General features: G+C 39.2%; 2 protein-coding genes across 2 annotated transcripts; both read left to right on the top strand.

Moving 5' to 3' along the window:
- Positions 1-5,585: 5,585 nt before the first annotated feature.
- Positions 5,586-8,499, top strand: LOC139570924 (homeobox protein HMX3-like). The gene is made up of 2 exons (XM_071393258.1): positions 5,586-6,360; positions 6,673-8,499. Exons 1-2 carry the CDS (start codon positions 6,072-6,074, stop codon positions 7,281-7,283), a joined length of 900 nt encoding a protein of 299 aa, XP_071249359.1. The 5' UTR covers positions 5,586-6,071; the 3' UTR covers positions 7,284-8,499.
- A 5,680-nt stretch (positions 8,500-14,179) lies between these two features.
- LOC139570923 (homeobox protein HMX2-like) lies at positions 14,180-16,456 on the top strand. Its single transcript, XM_071393257.1, has 2 exons — positions 14,180-14,647; positions 15,828-16,456. Exons 1-2 carry the CDS (start codon positions 14,377-14,379, stop codon positions 16,373-16,375), a joined length of 819 nt encoding a protein of 272 aa, XP_071249358.1. The 5' UTR covers positions 14,180-14,376; the 3' UTR covers positions 16,376-16,456.
- Positions 16,457-16,786: the final 330 nt, after the last annotated feature.

Genomic DNA, 16,786 nt, shown 5'->3' with positions numbered 1-16,786 from the left:
ACAGCACGCCATAAAGACAAAGCAAAAACAGGGTTGTAGAAACGTTTGCTAATTTATTCAACAACAACAAAAACTGAAATATCACATTAACATAAGTATTCAGACCCTTTACTCAGTATTTTGTTGGAGCACCTTAGGCAGCGATTACAGCGTTGAGTCGTCTTGGGTATGACCATTCTCTGTAGATCCTCTCAAGCTCTGTCAGGTTGGATAAGGAGCGTTGCTGCACAACTATTTTCAGGTCTCTCCAGAGATGTTAGATCGGGTTCAAGTCCGGGCTCTGGCTGGGCCACTCAAGGACATTCAGAGACTTGTCCCGAAGCCAATCCTGTGTCGTCTTGGCTGTGTGCTTAGGGTCATTGTCCTGTTGGAAGGTGAACCTTCACCCCAGTCTGAGGTCCTGAGTGCTCTGGAGCAGGTTTTCATCAAGGATATCTCTATACTTTGCTCCGTTCATCTTTCTCTTGATCCTGACTAGTCTCCCAGGCCGCTGAAAAATATCCCCACAGCATGATGCTGCCACCACCGTGCTTCACCTTAGGGATGGTGCCAGGTTTCCTCGAGACACTAAGCATTCAGGCCAAAGAGTTAAATCTTGGTTTCATCAGAATCTTGTTTCTCATGGTCTGAGTGTCCTTTACGTGCCTTTTGGAAAACGTCAAGCAGGCTGTCATGTGCCTTTTACTGAGGAGTGGCTTCCATCTGCCCACTCTACCAAAAAGGCCTGTTTGGTGGAGTGCTGCAGAGATGGTTTTACTTCTGGAAGGTTCTCCCATCGCCACAGAGGAACTCTGGAGCTCTATCAGAGTGACCATCTGGTTCTTGGTCACCTCCCTGTCGAAGGACATTCTCCCCCCCAATTGCTCAGTTTGGCTGGGCGGCCAGCTCTAGGAAGAGTCTTGGTGGTTCCAAACTTCTTCTATTTTTAAGAATGATGGAGGCCCCTGTGTTCTTCGGGACCTTCAATGCTGCAGACATTTTTTGGTACCCTTTCTCCAGATCTGTGCCTCGACACAATCCTGCCTCTGAGCTCTACGGACAATTCCTTCGACCTCATAGCTTGGTTTTTGCTCTGACATGCACTGTCAACTTCAATACCTTATATAGACAGGTGTGTGCCTTTCCAAATCATGTCCAATCAATTGAATTGACCACAGCTGGACTCCAATCAAGTTGTAGAAACATCTCAAGGATGATCAATGGAAACAGGATTTACCTGAGCTTAATTTTGAGTCTCAAATCAAATCATATTTTATTGGTTACTTACACATATTTAGCAGATGCTATTGCGGGTGTCGCGAAATGCTTGTGTTCCTAGCTCCAATAGTGTAGTAGTATCTAACACTGCAGTAGTATCTAAAAATGATTCACAACAATACACAAAATTCTCAAAGTAATGTAATTAAGAAATATATAAATATTAGATTGAGCAATGTCGGAGTGGCATTGACTAAAATACAGTAGAAAATAATATAGTATATAGATATGAGATTAGTAAAGCAGTATGTAAACATTATTTAAACATTTATTAAAGTTGCCAGTGATTCCAAGCCTATGTATATAGGGCAGCAGCCTCTAAGATGCTAGTGATTGCAATTTAACAGTCTGATGGCCTTGAGATAGAAGCTGTTTTCAGTCTCTCTGTCCCAGCTTTGATGCACCTGTACTGACCTCGCCTTCTGGATGATAGCGAGGTGAACAGGCCGTGGCTCGAGTGGTTGATGTCCTTGATGATCTTTTGGCCTTCCTGTGACATCGGGCGCTGTAGGTGTCCTGGAGTGCAGGTAGTTTGCCCCCGGTTATGCGTTGGGCAGACCACATCACCCTCTGGAGAGCCCTGTGGTTGCGGGCGGTGCAGTTGTCATACCAGGCAATGATACAGCCCGACAGGATGCTCTCAACTGTGCATCTGTAAAAGTTTGTGAGGGTTTTAGGGGCCAAGCCAAATTTCTTCAGCCTCCTGAGGTTGAAGAGGCGCTGTTGCACCTTCTTCACCTCACTGTCTGTGTGGGTGGACCATTTCAGATCGTCTGTGATGTGTATGCCGAGGAACTTGAAGCTTTCCACCTTCTCCACTGCAGTCCCGTCTATGTGGAAAGGGGCGTACTTCCTCTGCTGTTTCCTGAAGTCCGCGATCAGCTCTTTTGATTTGTTGACGTTGAGTGAGAGGTTATTTTCCTGGCACCACTCTCCCAGGGCCCTCACCTCCTCCCCGTAGGCTGTCTCATCATTGTTGGTAATCAGGCCTACTACTGTTGTGTAGTGTGCAAACTTGATGATTGAGTTGGAGGAGTGCGTGGCCACACAGTCATGGGTGAACAGGGAGTACAGGAGGGTGCTGAGCACGCACCCTTGTGGGGTCCCTGTGTTGAGGATCAGTGAAGGGCTTGCTTCCTACCTTCATCACCTGGGGGTGGCCCGTCAGGAAGTCCAGGACCCAGTTGCACAGGGTGGGGATCAGACCCAGGGCCCCGAGCTTAATGATGAGCTTGGAGCGTACTATGGTGTTGAATGCTGAGCCATAGTCAATGAACAGCATTCTTACATAGGTGTTCCTCTTGTCCAGATGGGATAGGGCAGTGTGCAGTGCAATGCCGATTGCATTGTCTGTGGATCTATTGGGGCGGGAAGCAAATTGAAGTAGGTCTAGGGTGTCATGTAAGGTAGAGGTTATATGATCCTTAACTAGCCTCTCAAAGAACTTCATGACGACAGAAGTGAGTACAAAGTGTCCTAATACTTATCTAAATAAGGTATCTGTTTTTTATTTTTAATAAATTTGCTAAATATTCTAAAACCTGTTTATGCTTTGTCATTATGGATTGTAGATTGATGAGGAAAATGTTTTATTTAATCCATTTAAGAATAAGGCTGTAATGTAACAAAATGTGGAAAAAGGGAATTGGTCTGAATACTTTCCGAATGCACTGTATTTACGGAGAGCAATTTCTGTTTCATAACAGGTAGTGTCCATTTATTTACAGTAGTGTGTTGATTAATTATTGCTTTCTTCACTGGAAATACAGAATGTCTAAAAATGCCTAATATACCAAAAGCTAAATCAAGCAGAGATTTACGACTATTTAACCATGTTAATCATTACTGAAACATGCAAACTACAAACATTTAACTAGTTTGAGATAGTTAATACATCACAACTAGATACAAATATTTTATTTAAAAAATTCATACAAAACTCAAGAGTTGGCTATAACATGAGTACCAACAAAGTGAGTGTGTGTATATGTGTGTAAGTGTTTGTATGCTTGTGTGTATTATGGGGTTTATTATAATTTCCCATCATAAAAATGTATCCACATTCCCCAATCATATGTCTTCATCGATACCACAAAACAAAAAATCTGTATTTTTTTTCTCAAATCTGGCAACCCTCATCAAATTTGACAGCCTTGTATAAAATGCATTATGAAATATATCGTGTAATGTACACGAAAAAGCGGAGCCTTGTATTAAATGCATTATGAAGAAAATTGTGTGATGTAGGCTCCACGAAATATGAAATGCGTTATGAAGAAAATCGTGTAGGCATACTTTTGCCTACACGAAACAAGGGCCTTTCTGACTGCAAGTGCGCACCAGTGTCCCAAAGTATTAAGTGGAAATAAGCATAGAAAACAGTATTGGCAATAATAAAAAATAATTTAAAAAAATGTAAGGCTACTATTATATATAATTATTTCGGTGAAAACCTGGTTGATTAACAATATTGGGTTAACACGTTTTTTATATATATAAATAAATGTGGTACACAAAAAAAGGCAGTGTAGAACACCGTTGCCCATCATGCATTGCTCTAATAAGTTTCGAAAGATTGTTCCGAAATTTCCCCGCCAAAAATGTGTTTTCCTATGAATGATGCTGCACTAAAATTGGTGTCTTTTCACACGAATTAAGCCACACAAAAAAGAACAAAAACGCACGAAATCTGCTGAAATACATTTTTTTTTTTTTACATATTTGCACAAATTGAATGTGAGATTGTGTTGTTTTGTGAAGTAGTGCGTAGCCATGCTGACAAGTCTTTTGTTGCTTATTCGTCTCCATCTGTGATTAAGGTCCTGCATTTAGCCTTTATTGCCCACAGAGGACGCTGTCCTCTCATTATTCATTTATCATTGGGCATGCTCTGAGAAGTAAATTAATATCATTGAGTGAACATACATACTGCATTTACGAAGACTGCAATCTAAAGAATGAATGAACAAAATCGATTTGGTAAAAAATAATGACTATGCAACACAGAAACATTTTAGAGATCCATAAAGTAGAAATATGATTAGAATTGCTCATTCATTACATATTTTAGGCTTACAGTTGGCTAACCTTGACTGTTTCTGAGACCATTTCAGAATTAATTTCTAAATAAATCAGCAAAAACAAATGATAGTTCGAAAACAGTGTTCAGATCTCTGATGAAACAAAGTAAATACAGATGAGTCTTATTAAATTGTTGGGTTTAATTGAGTTTAATTGTTCTAATTAAGGGGGAAATGTATAAACTGTGTCAGAATGTTGTATGGTTTACCTTTATTGAGGTAAACCTATGTTATAGCATACACAATTCAGCATGTGTCCCATAAGCCTTTGTGTCCTAATAAGCAATGCAAATAATTGCAACTTGACTACACTTGGGGTTAGGCAAGTGATTAAATATGCGCATCCAATTCACAATCATTTGATTGCAACAATATTTTATTTAGGCTATATCTAAATGTAAATATAGATTCCTTATTTTGTAAACCTTTCATAATAGGCTTGGTGATAATGTGTACATAATTTGCAACCTTTTTCAATAGAATTGTTGGCAGTTAGTCCATAGGGGAAATAGTCTAAATGTTCATCAATTTAACTTATTCACTCCAAATTGTGTCAAAACATGACACCTGGAGGGAAATGATCTTGTCTGTGCTGTAATAATGAAAGTTTATATCCTACCATGTAAAGCTATAATAGCTAGCATATAAACATAGTCGAATGAATCGTGTAAGTAGAATAGGCCCTATTTAGGTAAATATTTTACACAACACTTTGCGTGTAGCCAATTATGGGAAAATTTGAAAAATGTATTTACTGGGTAATAATCAAAATATGTTTTCCCAAATGTGCTCTAATCCACAATATTCTACTTGTTGTAGGCCTATCTGCATCTGAGCACATGAGCATTTATTTTGTTGGTGTTAGTGTTACGAAAATGGCCATTATAAAAAGCAGAACTTCCATCCATAGTTTGCCGGAAATTGTTATTGCTCTTTATGAATCTAGGCTATATTATCGATAACTATGAATTATACCACAACCTCAAAATACCCAAATGAATAATCACTATAATGTTTTCTAATATTTTAATTTTTAATCTTATTTAGCAAATTGTGATATTGGCATACTCTGCTATTAGACTGCAGGCTGTGTTCGGTTAGAGTAATTTGCCTATTGTACCCTACTTCCAAAGAAGCTCAGGCCAAACATTTCCTTTTGTGCTAACAACCCTGTTCTCATTTGCTACCTAATTGGACTATATAAGACCAATAACACCACAACGCTACATCCTACAGCCAAAGCGCAATGCTAGGGTGGACTTCGTTGTTATCGCGTAGTCTACACCCCCTCTCTCTCTCTACCGCGCTCTCTCTCTCTGCCCGTCTCTCTCCCCCTCGTTCTACTTCCCATCTCTTCCTTAATCCCATTTGCCATTGTACATGCCCAATCGCCGTATACTTTCCGCATTTAACTTGGATGACATTTTTATTTCATCATTAGCATCCGGCGCCAGACTGACGCGGTGGACACAGTTGCATTTTGACTAAGGAACGCACAAGACTTGGATGCAATATCGATATTATTTTGTTCTCTCTGAAGACTATTTTCTTTTCTGATGTGTATTTTATTTTTGTCGTTCTCGATCATCTGGTAATCAAGACGATATTCATAATTTAAAACATCGCAAAGAAGGACAATTGCCAGTCTTCTATTTGAATAATATCACTGTTTCTAAGTCTTTTAACACTTACATTTGTGGTCTAAGGCATTCGGACCACAACCTCCAAGCAGCAATGCCCGAGACGGCGCAAGAGACGTGCACTCCGGTGAAAGACTCTCCCTTCTTCATTAAGAACTTGCTGAACTGTGATAGTAAACCATCCAAACCGAAGCCCATCTTCGCCTCGGCAAAGGTAGCTTTTGAAGGGGGCTTTTCTCTATCCCAGGTCGGGGACTTCAACTTTCCTCGCTTTGAGTTACCCACGCAGAGGTTTGCCTTACCCGCGCACTATCTGGAGCGAGCCTCAGCATGGTGGTATCCCTACACACTCAGTGCAGCCAGTCATCTACACAGAACCGAAGGTAAGTCCATGAACATCTGATTGTCTTCTCTTTCTTTACCTTTTACACTATCAGAAAACGTATAATGTGCGTAATTTGTATAGTGTAAATTGCTATTGATGCTATGGGTTGAGCTTTCATCTGTCAAAGGACATTCAAACAAGGATATACTCAGCAAGTATGTTGTCACTTATGATAAATATTTCATTCAACGTTAGGCCATTGTCAGCATTGTATGTTTCTATTTTTCTTTTACTCGTTCAAGTGAATGGTATAGGGAGGTATTGAACATGCAGTCATGTTTATAACCCATATTTCCTGTCGTCATTTTAGTTGCGGAGAAGGCAAGAGCAAGAGACTCCTCTCCAACCTCGTGCACGGATCGCGACTCGCCAGACCTGGTGCTCAAATCTGACCCAGACAGCAAAGAAGACGAGGACAACAAAAGTGGGGATGAAATAGTTCTTGAAGAGAGTGATCCTGAGGACACAAAGAAAGACAGTGGGGTAGACGACTGGAAGAAAAACGAGGACGGTGGGGACAAGAAAGCATGTCGAAAAAAGAAAACACGCACAGTGTTCTCCCGGAGTCAGGTGTTTCAGCTCGAGTCCACCTTTGACATGAAACGCTACTTGAGCAGTTCGGAGAGGGCCGGATTGGCAGCGTCTTTGCACCTGACAGAGACCCAGGTAAAGATTTGGTTCCAGAACAGAAGAAATAAATGGAAGAGACAGCTTGCAGCTGAACTAGAGGCTGCCAATCTGAGCCACGCCACTGCACAGAGGATAGTGCGAGTGCCCATCCTCTACCACGAGAACTCTGCCTCAGAGACTGGCAGTGCGACCGGGAACGTGCCTGTGAGCCAGCCGCTCCTCACCTTCCCTCACCACCTCTATTACTCTCACCCAATCGTCACCTCTGTGCCGCTACTCAGACCGGTCTGAAAAACAAGAGGTTGTTGTCTATATTCCTAACTCGTACAGAACACTACACAATACAAAACTAAAACAATATTTTTGTAAAGAAGAAAAATAAAAATAAAAAAGAGAGCCATGCTTTCTGTCAAAGAGGACCTATTGCGCATTTTTATATTAGACTGCAGTTTACATTTTCTCTGGTATAATTTCACACTATTAGCATATTGTTATTATTAATATTAAACGTATTCTTCTAATTATTGTTATAATTATTATTAATTATTAGGCCTATTATTATTAGGCCTTTTGTTATTATAGCAGCTTTGAGATCATTTCCGCTAAGACTATCCAGTTCACACTGCCCCAAAATACATTTCAGCAACCTGTTTTCCCCGCGCAGAACCATAACATTCAGGAAATTACATTGGAGTTAATTTTATTCAATTTCTATTTACAGCGTGTGTTATGACAATTCGGTAAAATTGGTTTGTTTTCTATCGGATAATGTGATTTTGATATGGGCAATACTGTAAGCACTATCATTTGACCCCAAGTTATGTGATAGACCCATTAAATTTATTGTGTTTTCTCTTTGCTCAGCTATTTAGGAATGAATATCGGACAGATTATCGAACGGGCTTCTTTTTTTCCTTTTTTTTTTTTTTTTTAAACTTAAAGCGCTTTAGCAGGGGACAATCAAGATACACTGTTTTATGTATAATTGTAGCTTATAGGCTTATTGTTTTGATGTATTGATTCTCATTTATGCTTGCTCGACAATGTCCTTATAGCACAACTAAGAATTGAATGTCATTGCCTTTTGTGTTTTTGAAACTTTATCATGGTGTACAAATGTATATGGGTATATTGAATCGAGTCAATGAAAGAAGCTACCAGGTGATGCTATTCCTTTGTACAGAAAAACACGTTTTGATATTGTATTGCTGAATTATGTTGTGAAATAAATGGAGGTTATTCCATATTTAAATATTTCAAATCAGTGCGTACTCAAGAATGCACAATGATGTAATTAGGTGTAGTCTACATATGCCTCAGGCATCTATTCAGAAATGTCAAATTTTGCCTGTTTGCCTCCCAAACAAATTAGGCTATTGTCGACTTTCAAAACGTCTTCATGAACAGGATGTATTGTTGCATAATGAAAATGAATATAAATAAACAAACAATACAACTTTCCATCAAATCTTTTATTATAGACCCAATATAATTGTTGTGGCTTTCAAAATTGTCATGTGTGAGAGGAAATCAATATGCCCCTGGCATATACAAAGAGGAGGATATTCTGGCTAAATACTGTGTCTGATCATAAGTCAATTCCCATTACAGAGGCTCGACTGGGTCTATCTAACAACAAGTGCTACTGGTCTGGCAGACCACGTGGCCGACACTCCTCGGAGACACATTGCCATAGATAGCGATGGTTGACTAAATAAGATTATTACAATTTGGACGCTTGACATATTATATACAGGATATTGAACCATTTATCCTTGGAACAAATACGGTGGACAATGTGAGTAGACCATGTAGCCAAAGGACATCAGAAAAAGTTAGAATTAATCAAAATTAAGCATTATGCATATACATTGGCGCAACTTCACAAAGTTAGATATTAAAACCACGCACTAACCTTTTTTATTTGCTTTAATTATTGGTAAATAGTTTATTTTGCCATCCATATTGAATGTAAATACAGGTAGGCCTTCCCCGAAACCACACGCTTATTTTGGTAGACCAATACATTATTATGTGAATGAAGAACCTGAGCAGGTGCGTAATCAACCTGCTGTTATGCACTTTATGCACAAAAAGTTGTTTTACATTTAAAAAAATTTATCGGTCAATTAGATGCGTAATTGCCACCATCTTGAGGGTAATGTAGTCTATTCAAAAGAGAAAAATTACATTCCCTAGTATTAGGCTGTTTAAAAATGTGTGTGTGTGTGCATGTGTATGCGTGCGTGTGGTGGACGTGTGTGCGCGCGTGTGTGCGTGCGTAGCTCGAGGCAAATTTGAACATTTCATTTAAAAAAGTGTACGTTTAATTTCGCAACAATACTCGTTTTACTTGTGGATGCAGCTTCTATGTCCGTCTTCGGTAATGGTATACCACTGGACAGGTGCAATTAGCCCACCAAATATGCAATTTGTCTTTGACGTAATGGTTGTATTGTCAATTTTGTCTGTGTAGTTTCAGCTGGGTTAGCAGAACATAAAGGCCTAGAGTTAGGGTTTGCTCAATTCGTTTTCATGTTCTAAGGGTTTAGTTTGGTTGCATTTGGCTATTCACACACCAATGCCAATGTCTCTGCAATGCATGCCTGCAATTCACCTGTGGAATGTTTATGACGTAGACGTAGAGCTATTGCAAATGGTCCAAAAGATACATTTGTGTTGAGTAGAAAACTTTTTCACAAGATACCAAAGGTTATCTCAAGTCTTTCGATCACCATAGGCCACATTCATGTTTTAGGGAGTCGAAAGGTTTTGATAGCTATATGACAACGATCGACGTAGACTCTCTCCTCAAACCTTCACAATTTGTATCCACGGTATGTTGTGGACTGACTTTTTCCTTTTAATGCATGAGGAAATATACTTTGTTAAATCATAATGTTTCACCGGTTTAATGTCAGTCACTCATTTTTCCTTTATTGTGGACGAGATAAATTGGCTCAAATGACATAGTTGCAACATTAGCCTAATATAACGTTTTGAAGTAGCGAAATATTGAACACATTTATTATCTACAATGTTAGATTGAATAATATAAATATCAATATGCAACGAGTTGACTATAAAATGACTCTTGAAGATTGGACCTACTTTGTTGTTGTATTCAGCATTCCTTCCAGCTGAGTAGAAACCAGTCAACGCCTTGCTTAAAGGTCATTTTCTGATTTTGTCTCTAATGCAGTTATCGAAAACAAATCAGTAGCTACTCTATTATGACCGCATCACTAGACAAAGAGTGCATTCAAATATAGTCTGATAATCACTCATGTATTGACGTATTATATCATGCAAACTCCACATGTACCCATTACAGAGAATTAATAGATTGGGATATATGGCGTTCTTCCCCTAGCACATATTGATCTACAAACGTCTAAAATATTGTTACAAAAAATGGCATTGTTCACGGGCAGTTCTGGTTACGCTTATGACCTTGATTTGCGCGCATAAATTGAAAAAAATGACAACTCGATAATTTCCATTTGTAGTACATATTTATGTAAAGTAGAAGGGGCGAGACCAGAAATATGATAAAGTAGCCTACATTTGCAGGAACAGGGCAACGGACGTAACAGCAGGAAAGTTGAGTGCTGATCAAGTGCCAACAGCTTAAGTATTTTCAGCCCTTTCCTGCAACCCTGGGCATCTGTTCACGCATGTGTGATTCATGCAAATATCTGTGGAGATATTGTGTTGCAATTTCTTTACCGTAGGTAGGCATAATTATGTTAATTGAGCTTAAAGGGAAAATCCACAAAAAAATTACATTTTGGTATTTTTTTTCATTAGTCCACTGTTGATACAGTCCCAAAATGTTGTGCATATCAGATGTCCAGTTTTAAAGATATTGGACTTTCAAGAAGCAAAGTGTCACAGGCCACATCATGATGATGCAAAATTATTAGTCAGGAAAGCTTGAAAAAAAATATCAAAAGTAAGTTTGAGTTGATTTTACTAATTGTTTGTACATTGCCACAAGCCTGCATACATTTGTAAATATCGTGGCATCATTTTGTCAATAATGTATAAAATAAAAACGAACTTTTGGTGTCAAAGGGATAACATGGGCCTTAGCACAACACTTTCTGGACACACTTATTTTTTTAGGGAACGGAAATCTTTATACTAGTATCTCATTTGCTTCGGGATTGAATGCGAGCATCAAGGTTTTCATAAAAGTTATATTAAGTGAAACATAGGTTGCGGGGCACCGTCTGATTGGAACAGTTTAAATGTTAATTGTGTTTTTAATTTGACATATAGTTGCTGTGAAGAATGACACCGAAACGCCAAGGGGCGGTCGATGTTCTTAATTTCTCCCCGAGGAATTGATGAGTCTATCAGGGCAGTAGATTGGAAAGCCATTAAAACTCAATGGTGAGGTTGTTAATTGGAACTTGATGGATAGGAGCCCTTGGATAGGCTATACTGATCCAATCTTCTTGACTTTCTGTTTTCCAATAAATTACCCAATTCATTTCCAGCCGAAGATTACATAAATTGTAGCCTACACCTCCAGGGTTCGCGCTCTGTTTTGCTCTTACGACTGCTTCGACCCCTCTCTCTCCCTCTCTCCTATTTGAAAAAAGGAGCTGGGCTCGGATCCTTGAATGAAAATCGAAACATAATCAACGTTTATACTTAGAAAATTTATTGATATCATTTTCTCTGGTAATTTCCTTATTTTAGAGTTGGACACATCATATATCATAATACACACGTGTATGGGTCTTTGTTTAATATTTATCGAAGCTTGATTCTTAGATCAAAGCTGCTCATAACTTAATCTGTCTTTCTAAGACCCCTTTCCCATAGTAAAGATCGTGTTCTGTTATTGCGGTAGGGCTGCAATACAACACCTATCATTGTGATAGAGCACGAGGTTAGACCGCGCAATGCTGTTTCTGAAAAAACATTATATAAGTAAAATGTACAAACGTCATGGATAGAAAAAGACTGCAAATCAGGGACGTGAATGCAGGACCTTCAGACACGTTCAAATAAATAGGAATGACACAATTACCTTTATGCAGGCATATATGCCTACAATGAATTATAATGCCATTTCTTTTATTTTGATAGGCTATCATGAAAAATATATTCAGATTTGTTTAAATAACATCCTAATAACTGTGGAGTTGAATTTGTATTCAAGTGTCGGGTTAATTATGTAATGATTTCTTGTTAAGGATAGCTTATACGGGTATAATTAGAGCTTTAAAAAGACATCGCTGCTGTTGACAAAGGTCTTTGTTTGAAAAGAGCGCGTATAAAATCAGCCCATTTAACTGTCATGGCAGATTTCACGCCTCATGTGTAGTCACCGTAAATCCAGCGCAATCTGACTGCCCTCATATATTACCCTAGTAAATGTAGCTAGCCTAAGTCTCGGTGGACATAATGCGTTCTTGACAATCATGGTTTCATCATCATCATCCTCATCAGCACCCTCATCGTCTTCATCATCGTCTTTATTATCGTCTTCATTATAATCATCGTCATCCTGTTACTCCTTCCTCCTATCAAAGGATGAACAAAACCACAATACGAAACAATATTGAACAGACTAAGGAGAAAGGCTGGGGTCGTCAACCCCTCCCTTGGCGCAGCAGCATGAGAGTTAGGGCGCTGACATTATGATTAAAGCTGACCGTTTGTAATGTGTCTGGGGTCCCTTAGAAAGCAGTAAAGAGGGATAATGTGCTCGAACTGCGAACTCAAGCCCAGCACCTGCCCCGCCAGACACCGTCAGAGAGAGAGCGAGGGAGAGGAGGAGCAGGGGCGGAGGTGGGGCGCGCCCCCGCCCTCCAATCAATTAGTCAATCAATTAGCAGGCCTCTACTCCACGCGAGGCAGATTAATTGTAGTAATGATGAAATGAATTCCTAATCGCAGATAATGGGCCTGGAATGTGTTTATTATTTTCAGGAAAAAAATTTGTTAACGTTCCGTATTAGTTCCAGAACTGTTTGTTGGATTATCTGACCAATTTACCATGCACAAGGCTAATAAAATACGTTCCATTCCTTCAATGAAGTCATTGTGCAGTACTTGTGTCTACGGTGGCCTGTAATAGCATGGTGTGCATTTCCCCCCGAGGGTGTCTCAGTGGTATGCTATTATTCAGTTGTAACTAATTATGTTAGGGATATGGGGTTTGTTCTTTGAGGGAATCTTCCAAACAATGTATTTTACACTAGTAAGTGAAAAGGTTGAAATTATAGTCTATATCTATATCTAGAAGAATAGGCAAAGGGAGAATCATGACCAATCCAAACATCATGCCGATCTGAAACATGTAGAATATTATTCTCTCCATTCACTTCAATACTATACATCTTGCATGGGAAATAATAAGGGTCTACTACAGTGTAATAACCATGTGCTATGTTGTCTTGCAATAGGCCTATTTGTGACAATATTATTTGGTAAAATTCCATCAACAATCTATTGAATACTTGTGATTGAAAAAAGGTAAAAGAAAAATCACTGAAGCTCATCGTTAAAAGACTCCTGATAACTTCCATGGTTGCACCTGTTTCACATTTTCTCATAGCCTCGTGAGTGGGAAATTCATCCCCAGTCTGTCCTCTTAAATTGTGAATCAGGCCTACGTATTAGGTAAGTAATTTGCTACAATTCAATGTGTGTAAATATATACACAAAAACAAAACAAACAGACACAAAAAACGACACACAACATAAGACTTGAAAATTAGAAACCTTTACCTACACAAAATTCATAGCCTAAACAATTCTCCCTTTTCAACCAAACGTCCAATGTAATTGAATGTGGGTTATAATGAGAGACATGTTGCATCAGTTTCTAAATGAAAGTCGATGGATACTATGCCTATGCAAAACGTCTTGTGTTGTATATTTCTGGCAGAGAGAGATGTCTGTTGAAGTAATTTAATAGCCTAAGATGTGTGATTTGTCTGTGCCATAAGGCCTATATTTGTCTACCTTCACTATCGGATTCAAAGAGGGACGTAAAATAGAATAAACGACAGCCTTTCCTTATCTCCTCTCATCCTATCTCAGAACCTCAACATGAGTTTGAAATTTCCGGGCTTAGTTTGAGCGTGTGATTGGCCCAAGAGGAGCTTACCTACATGTAAATGAGCCAACGCCACAATACTGCCTTTAGTCCAGAGCGCGTGGAAGTAGACCAGGAATACATTCATGTTCCCTGAGCTCCAGGAAAAAACAACCCAAGCACCCCCATTTATAAAAAGGTTTTACTAAAGAAATACTATTTTCGAACTATTTTACACAAGAGGAGTCCTCACAGACCAATAATAAGAAAACAATTATACAAAAACTATACGATATAGTCCAATCTTACTGTTATGAGTCGAGAATGAGTACCACAGAAGACAACGGAAGCAAGTGCTCTTCGGCCCCGATTTCCACCTTCACCATTCAGTCGATATTGGGCAAGTCGTCGGAGAAGCCACGGTCCGGGGCGAAGGAGAGTTCCAAGGGACTGCAGCTGGCAAGGACGCGCTTGCTCTCGGTTTCTTCGGAAGAGGAGTGCAGCGGTGGGGAGGACTCTGCAGACTGTTTCTGCTCGGATCCTGGTCACAGCGAGCCATGCAACCAACATCAACCACTTAATTTTTCACGTTTAGGTGAGTAGATTACTGAATGTAATTTTTGTTGTGCGTAAAACGTAATCATTTTTGCTTTAAGATAGATTTTTCTTGAATTGATTTTCGTCGCTGACATTTTGCCTTTCGAAAATAAACGCTTACTTTCCAAGTAAAAAAGTTAAGTAGGCTATATATTGTATAAATCTATGGCATCTAACGGGATACTATCATTATTTCTATTATTAGGCTATTATTGTAGCCTAATAATAGGTCAACAGTAGACTACGGTAGGCTAGGCCTAATTATACACGTATTTATGATAAATTTAGCCTACTACTTGCTGCAATTTAAGCTTGTAAACTTCGATAACTCTATAGTAGCCTGTTTGTGACTGCTGATAGGTAGGCTATCACTTCACTTTGTTTAATGTGTCGTATTACTGCTAGATCAGCGAACAGGGGAAGGGTCAAATAATTAACAGGACGTTTCCCCCTTCATTCCAAATTTAATCGAGTCTTCTAATTGATTAAACATGTTTTCACAATGACTGCACTACATTTCGTCAATTGAGCGTTAAATGTAACCTGATTTAATTAATATTGTGCACCAGGCAGAGTCATATTAAATTGTTTATTTAAAAGGCCACTTACAACCTTTCAACGGTCAATTAATGAGTCAAAGTTCACACTTAATGCACTCTTGTACCGAGTATCGAATAATGTTCTTCTTTTAATAGGGATGTTCTCCAAACCTGGGTAGGCCAAAACAAAGCCTTTGAAAATAAGTGTGAAACCTTTGAGACATATTCTACATTTTGTGACAGAATTGATAACCTGATCTAAAGGCAGTAGACTAAAGCGTCGAGTAGCCTATCTTATGTTGATGCATATATCTTGAGGGTAGGCCTACACCATTTATCAATGTTGGTAGGCTATAGATGATATCGAGGAGGACATTGGGAAATCAGTGTTGAAATATTTTTAAATTATTTAAATGTTATTTCCAATCCACTGGTCTTTATACTGGGGTGGCAGGTAGTCTAGTGGTTAGAGCGTTGGACTAGTAATCGCAAGGTTGCAAGATCGAGTCCCCGAGCTATAGATGATAGCTCTGTCGTTCTGAACAAGGCACTGTTCCTAGGCCGTCATTGAAAATAAGAACTGACTTGCCTAGTTGAATAAAAGGTAAAATAAAATACTGGTATTTTTCCCCAATGCAGGTGCAACCAAGGGACTTATTTCAGGCCATGACGGGATTGCACGGCGACCGCACTTGACACAGCCTCTGCTGCAGGATTACAAAGAGGAGCAAGAGAGACCATGCAATCCAATGTCACCTATTTCCGAGGAGAGACAGACAGACGGTGCGAACAAGCAGACTAACTCGTCCAAGAAGAAGACTCGTACCGTCTTCTCGCGGAGTCAGGTGTACCAGCTCGAGTCCACATTTGATATGAAGAGGTATTTGAGCAGCTCCGAGCGAGCCTGCTTGGCATCAAGTCTACAGCTAACAGAAACTCAAGTGAAGACGTGGTTTCAGAACCGCAGAAACAAATGGAAGCGACAACTGTCGGCGGAACTGGAGGCTGCGAATATGGCACACGCATCCGCACAGACACTGGTCGGAATGCCGCTTGTTTTTAGAGATAGCTCCCTGCTCCGGGTACCAGTTCCAAGATCTATTGCTTTTCCAACGCCACTATACTATCCTGGCAGCAGCCTACAAGGGTTACCACTGTACAATCTGTATAACAAGATTGAATATTGACTCAATGTCTGTGATGACAGTCCCAAAAAAATAACACGTTAACACGCGACAGTACTTTCTTATAAATGTCTGCCAAACTCATGTCTATTATATCACTTTATTTGTTGAAAAAATATGTCTTATTATGCAGCAACTGTACGTTTTAACAAGAAAGCAACAAGCTTCTCTAAATGTATAAAATACACCATGTGTATAATAATTATTTTGAACCTTGATTTTGCGTTCTTCTCCCTGGTTCAACACGTTATACATTGCGGGAATTTAGACACTGAAATACATATGTTATCAAGTGGACTGTTTCCCAAACGAATTATGAATACATTCAAACACAGTTTTAAATGTAATGTGAATGTGAATATGATATATTGAGGTCCAACCACCTTAATCTGTTAAAATACTGGAAGAAATTGG

The sequence above is a fragment of the Salvelinus alpinus genome, chromosome 3 (genome assembly GCF_045679555.1).
Source record: "Salvelinus alpinus chromosome 3, SLU_Salpinus.1, whole genome shotgun sequence".
In the NCBI taxonomy this organism is placed as follows: Eukaryota; Metazoa; Chordata; class Actinopteri; order Salmoniformes; family Salmonidae; genus Salvelinus; species Salvelinus alpinus.
The sequence above is the reverse complement of the archived record's forward strand: the minus strand, read 5'-3'. Positions and strand labels throughout refer to the sequence as shown.

Excerpts from the sequence above, each read along its gene's own strand:
- LOC139570924 (XM_071393258.1), top strand. The coding sequence starts at position 6,072 with ATGCCCGAGACGGCGCAAGAGACGTGCACTCCGGTGAAAGACTCTCCC. Across the intron at positions 6,361-6,672 it reads TCATCTACACAGAACCGAAG|TTGCGGAGAAGGCAAGAGCA; the intron begins GTAAGTCCATGA and ends TCGTCATTTTAG.
- LOC139570923 (XM_071393257.1), top strand. The coding sequence starts at position 14,377 with ATGAGTACCACAGAAGACAACGGAAGCAAGTGCTCTTCGGCCCCGATT. Across the intron at positions 14,648-15,827 it reads ACTTAATTTTTCACGTTTAG|GTGCAACCAAGGGACTTATT; the intron begins GTGAGTAGATTA and ends TCCCCAATGCAG.